Below are 6,000 nucleotides of genomic sequence, written 5' to 3' on the forward strand. Positions count from 1 at the left end.
GCCCAGGATTTATCTTGGTCCCTCTTTCACCTCAAGTGGACACTGACCTCCCCGTGGTGTCACCTGGGGAACTGCCTTTAACACCCGTTGAAGGTAGTAAGCTAACATGTGCCGCCCGTGCTCCCATAAGAACGTTAAAAACTTGGGTTTGGGCGTCGGGTTAGTAACCCTCCCCTAGAAAAAACAGCATACTATGAAAAAACGAAAGAAAAGAAAAACAACCCCCTCTAGGGTTGACGAACCCCGCAAACGATTTAAGGACCATGATCTGCGAATCTGCACCTGGAATGTTCGCTCTCTTTATAGAGAAGGTGCAGTCTTCGCATTGGCAGACGTACTTGAAAAGTACAAGGCCGATATTACTGCCATACAGGAAATACGATGGATTGGGAAAGGCGTCACAACAACACCTAAAGGTGACGCACTGTATTATAGCTGCCATGACGTAAAGCATGAGTCTGGTTGCGGATTTGTAGTTAGTCGGAGACTAAAAGATCTGGTATCCAGCTTCACTCCAGTGAATGAAAGACTTGCTGCAATTCGAATAAAAGCTAAATTCTTCAACATCAGCTTTATTTGCGCTCATGCTCCCACTGAAGAAAAGGACGAACAGACCAAAGATATATTTTACGAGCGCCTAGAAGAAACATATGACAGTTGCCCTGCCCATGACATTAAAATCATTCTAGGCGATTTAAATGCCAAAATTGGAAAGGCCCAACAGTCGGGGAATTCAGCCTCCACAGTGAAACATCTGACAATGGTATGAGGCTGATAGACTTTGCAGCTGCAAAAAACATGGTAGTTAGCAGTACCAGATTTAATCATCTCGATATTCATAAGGGCACCTGGCTGTCTCCAGATCAGAAAACAAGAAATCAAATTGATCATGTTGTGATAAATGGAAGACATTCATGGAGCGTGTTGGATGTACGATCGTTCCGAGGCGCAAACACTGATTCGGACCACTACCTTGTTGCAGCAAAGGTACGCACCCGCTTAAACGTAGCAAACAAAGTACGAACAGACACAACACGAAAGTTAGACATCGGTAAACTGTAATCACACCAGATAGCCACAGCATATTCCACTCAACTAGCCCAATTGCTTAATCAAAGCACTCCTCATCCCGATAACATATCAGCGCAATTTCAAAGTATTGCCAACTCCATGCAAACAGTCGCAAAATCCATACTTGGATACCAGAGACCTCCACCAAGGAATCCATGGTATGATCAGGAGTGTCGTGCTTCTACCGAAGAGAAAAATGCGGCATATAGGGCTACTTTACAATCAGTAGCAACGCGTAGCGCACGAGAGAGGTATCGAGAGAAAAGGAGAGAGGAGAAACGTCTTTTCCGCAGGAAAAAGAGAGAGATGGAAAAGCGGGACTGTCAACAAATCGAGATGTATAGGAACCAGAATGAAGTCCGAAAATTCTACAAAAGAGTCAAGCATCGAACTAATGGCTTTGGTACAGGCACATCCTCCTGTAGAGACCAGCAAGGTAATTTGGTAACTGGTACAGATAGTGGGCTCAGGATATGGAAAGAACATTTCCCCAAACTGTGGCGAAGATACCACAGATCCAATCCCAGAAGATGGTATTGAATGTATACCGCCCAGCCAAGATGAGGTAAAGACAGCAATAAATCGGCTGTTCAAAACCGGAGGCGACACGCTGATAAGGTGTATTCATCAGCTAGTTAGCACCATCTAGCAGGAAGAACGAGTACCCGACGATTGGAACCTGAGTATCTAGTGCCCCGTCCACAAAAAAAGGAGATAAGACTGTATGCTCTAACTATATGGGCATAAGTCTACTCCCTATTGCCTACAAGAACATGTCAGGGATATTGTTCGAACGACTAAAGCCTATGGTCAACAAGACAATTGCACCATACCAACGCAGTTTTAGACATGGCAAGTCCACCATTGACCAGATATTTATATATAATTGTTCCACAAACATCCCATAAGGGACAAGGGAGACTTCTCTCATATCAATGAGTGCACCCCGATTCATATTAGCTCAATGATATGGGACCTACAGTTTATCGCCGAGTCCGAACGGCGTGTCTTCAACACCACTTGTAGAGAAGTTGTACATGGCTGAAATACTCCGGAAATGTCGCCAACATTACTGAGGGGTACTTTGCCACCGCTGAAAAGTGTTTTGATGTTGCCTGTCCGGGGAATCGCAAGGCGGGTGTGCATACCATTGCACCACGGTGGCACCCAGATATTTACCCTGCGGCAAATCCTGGAGAAGACCCAGGAGATGTAGATCGACTCCTACCACCTTTTTGTCGATTATAAAGCAGCCTTCGACAGCTCGCTGCGTTCAAAGGTATTCCAGCCATGTCTGAATTTGGTATCCCCGCAAGGCTTATTCGGCTTTGTAAAATGACTTTAACTGACACGATATCCTCAGTTAAAATAGGAAAGAACCTCTCCGAAGAGTTTTGTACCAAAAGAGGTTTCAGACAAGGAGACAGCCTTTCGTGTGATCTTTTCAACATCCTGCTAGAAAAGGTTATACGAGAGGCAAACGTCAAAAGAAGTGGCACAATCTACACCAATAGCCACATGTTACTCGCTTATGCTGATGATATAGACATCATAGGACGATCAGTAAAAGAAGTAACTGATACCTTTATGAAGGCCGAAGGAGAATCTGCAAAAGTGGGTCTGGCGGTAAACGGTGAGAAGACCAAGTTGATGGTGTCGACGCGCAATGCGTCCATTGAGCTCGGACCAACTGTGGAAGTTTGTTTTCCTATAATTTTGAGGTAGTAAAAGACTTCGTCTACCTCGGCACCTCCGTAAACACAACAAACGACATCAGTTGTGAAATAAAAGGAAGAATTGTATTGGCCAACAGATGCTACTTTGGTTTAAGTAAGCAGTTTAAAAACAAAGCCACATCTCGTCAAACAAAAATGACGCTCTACAAAACACTGATACTACGTGCTGATGTATGGCTCCGAAGCCTGGGTACTTGCGCAAGCAGACATGGCAGTGCTTGGTGTGTTTGAGGGAAAAATTCTTCGAAAGATCTACGGATCAATCTGCGTTGACGGTGAATATCGACGTCGCATGAACCACAAGCTGTATCTGCTTTACAACGACATCAATATAGTTAAGCGTATCGAGATGCAGCGATTGCGTTGGCTAGGCCATATCATAAGAATGGGCGAAGATGAACCCGCTAAAAAGGCGTATAAATACGAACCGCTTGGCGGTGCACGCAGAATTGGAGATGAAAAGGCGCGGTATTCCAGAGTGCGAAGCAACAAATAGAGAGAATTGGAGATCTTTTCTTAGTTCGGCCTATGGAACAAATGTTCTGTAATGGGCCAGCTAAGTAAGTAAGTAAGAAACTTATGCTACAATTTTTTACAAGAATGCTTTTACCCCTAAATTGAAATACCTCATTAAATGTGGGTCGCTATTTATATATATGATGGGTGAGATACGGCCGATGTTTTGGAAAATCTAAATAAAGTGGTACGAACAGTACTTAAATGAAATTAAATATCAATTAAAATACGTGTAAATACGTGTTAGCACAACAGAATTTTCAGTGTTCACCATTTCCATATTAAATATTGTTTATTTGTTTTTATTCCCTTTGAGCATACGAAGTATCGGGCACTTTACTAGTAAAGAATAAGATATTTAAACCTATGGACAGACACAAAATGGAATCCAATGTAAAATTAAAAACTAATAACATTTTTTGTTGACCGCCCACCTTCAGCTATAATGTATTGAACCTTCGACCAAAATCGGACATGTGTACATATTTATGTTATCTTAATACCTTTTGCAACACTCAATACAACGTTATGTCCATGAAAACTTATTCTTAACATTTAATTTCGCAAATATTTGGATGTTATGTCCGCAATCGTTTTGGGGAGTTGAACACCCCGTGATTAGGAGTTTTTATGCGAGGTCATTGACGGACTTAAGAACCAAATTATTGAGTTAGGCCAGGGCACCAAAAATCAGTCCACTAATGACGAATCTTGGTCTGTATAACTTTACATTGAAAATAGTATAGTTGATAACATTGATATTACCCAGCAATTTATATTATGAGTCAAAGGTGTTAAAAACTTTCAAAGATTTTGTTTTTTTTTGTCTTACATTTTTTAGTCTTCAATTTTTGTAATTTTTCTTCAATTCGTTGCAAGCAGTAACTTAGTTGTTTTTGAGAACAATAGCACACAGAAGGAATGACCTATTTTTTTCAATAGTAGACCCCAAAAGCACAATGGCTACAATTAAAAAAATCACAAAATTTTTAACAATTCTAAAAATTCAAGAGCAGATTTTATCAAAAAATAATCTTTAACTCTATATACATTATTGAAGTATTGAATTCAATAAACGGCTTAACGCCGTCTACACTATGCCAATTAATTTTAATAGAATGCCATGCAAAACAATTTTTCGTGTATAAATACCACACCGTTTCATGACATTTGTATCAGTCAATCGCCATCGATTACACAACAATCAACATAACCAACAACTGAACGAATTCTTTTTGGTGGATTAATAAATAAAATGGCTTTCAAGTTCGTAGCTTTTTGTACACTTTTGGCTATGGCCAATGCTGGTTATGTTGCTCCGGTAACCACCACATATGCTGCTGCTCCTGTCGTTACCAAAGTCGTTAATCCTTCGGTGGATGCTGTAGCATCGACACAACACAATGTTGTTCGTTCATTTGCTGGTACAGTTTCGCATTACTCCAAATCCGTGAATACTCCATACTCCAGTGTGAACAAAGTGGATACTCGCATCAATAACAATGTCTACACTCCAACTGTGGCTAAGACTATTTCGTATGCTGCTCCCGCTGTAACAAAGACAGTTTACTCACATGAAGCACCTGCTGTCTATGCTCATGCTGCTCCAGCTGTCTACGCTCATGCCGCTCCAGCTGTCTATGCTCATGCTGCTCCAACCGTTACAAAAACCGTTTACTCTCATCCCGCTCCAGCTGTTTATACTCATGCTGCCCCTGCTGTTTACGCCCAAGCCGCTCCTGCCGTCTATACCCATGCCGCCCCTGTTGTAGCTAAGACTGTAACCTATGCTGCCCCAGCCACTGCCACCACCACTTACAATCATGGACCATCAGCCACCAGCTACACCCACAATGCTCCCGGTGTCAGCAGTTATGGTACCAGCCAAACTGTCCACTATTCACCAGCTGAAACTGTTTCTCATATGAGCTTTGATGGTTTCGGTACTCATTGGGGATTCTAAATGAGATTACAGAACAATTTATTAAATGTTGTTGATTGTTGCAAATATTTTATTTTTAATTTAGAAACAACAAATAAAAATGTTATGTTTGACTTCTAATTTGATACACGTTTTTTTTTTAATTGTTCATATTATGTGGACAGGCCGAGTCATCATCATCATAGGGTAAGCGGGTAGGGATAAATCCAGTTATTTGCTGTTCGTTGTTTGTCTTGAAGTACAGTCGAAGCTACCCGATGACTTACTTATTTAGTTGGGCCTCTGCAGAACATTTGTCCTACAATCCGAACATAGAATAAAATTCCCCTCTTCTCTATTTGTTGCTTTGCTTTCTCAATTTCGAATATCATGATTTTTGGTCAAATCTTTGTATCGGCATTTGTCACATGGGCTGTCCAAGGAATTTTCAGAACTCTCTTATAAATCCACATTTCAAAAGCTTCAAGTCTTCTTATATCAGCAGTTTTTATGGTCCATACTTCCATTGCGTATAATAACACTGAGCAGACATACACTGCTGTGCGAAATAATAGAGTCACTGAAGTTACAACGCATTAAACGTTTCTAAATCACTCCTGAAAAGTGTGTTATGGCGCAATTTGCATTATCCCATAAATAAAATTCAGTCAACATTTGTCCAATTTGAGGTGTTGACCTTGTATTAAGCAGGGCATAGTCTGAAAAGAGGTGTGCGAAATAATAGAGCCACTTTAG

At 41.1% G+C, this 6,000-nt stretch overlaps 1 protein-coding gene across 1 annotated transcript; it reads left to right on the plus strand.

The window, feature by feature from the left end:
* Nucleotides 1-4,578: 4,578 nt before the first annotated feature.
* LOC141402639 (uncharacterized) lies at nucleotides 4,579-5,286 on the plus strand. Its single transcript, XM_073984329.1, has one exon. It carries the CDS (start codon nucleotides 4,579-4,581, stop codon nucleotides 5,284-5,286), a length of 708 nt encoding a protein of 235 aa, XP_073840430.1.
* Nucleotides 5,287-6,000: the final 714 nt, after the last annotated feature.

This window comes from Musca autumnalis, unplaced genomic scaffold (assembly GCF_047663935.1).
Source record: "Musca autumnalis isolate F117 unplaced genomic scaffold, ASM4766393v1 scaffold_4, whole genome shotgun sequence".
In the NCBI taxonomy this organism is placed as follows: domain Eukaryota; kingdom Metazoa; phylum Arthropoda; class Insecta; order Diptera; family Muscidae; genus Musca; species Musca autumnalis.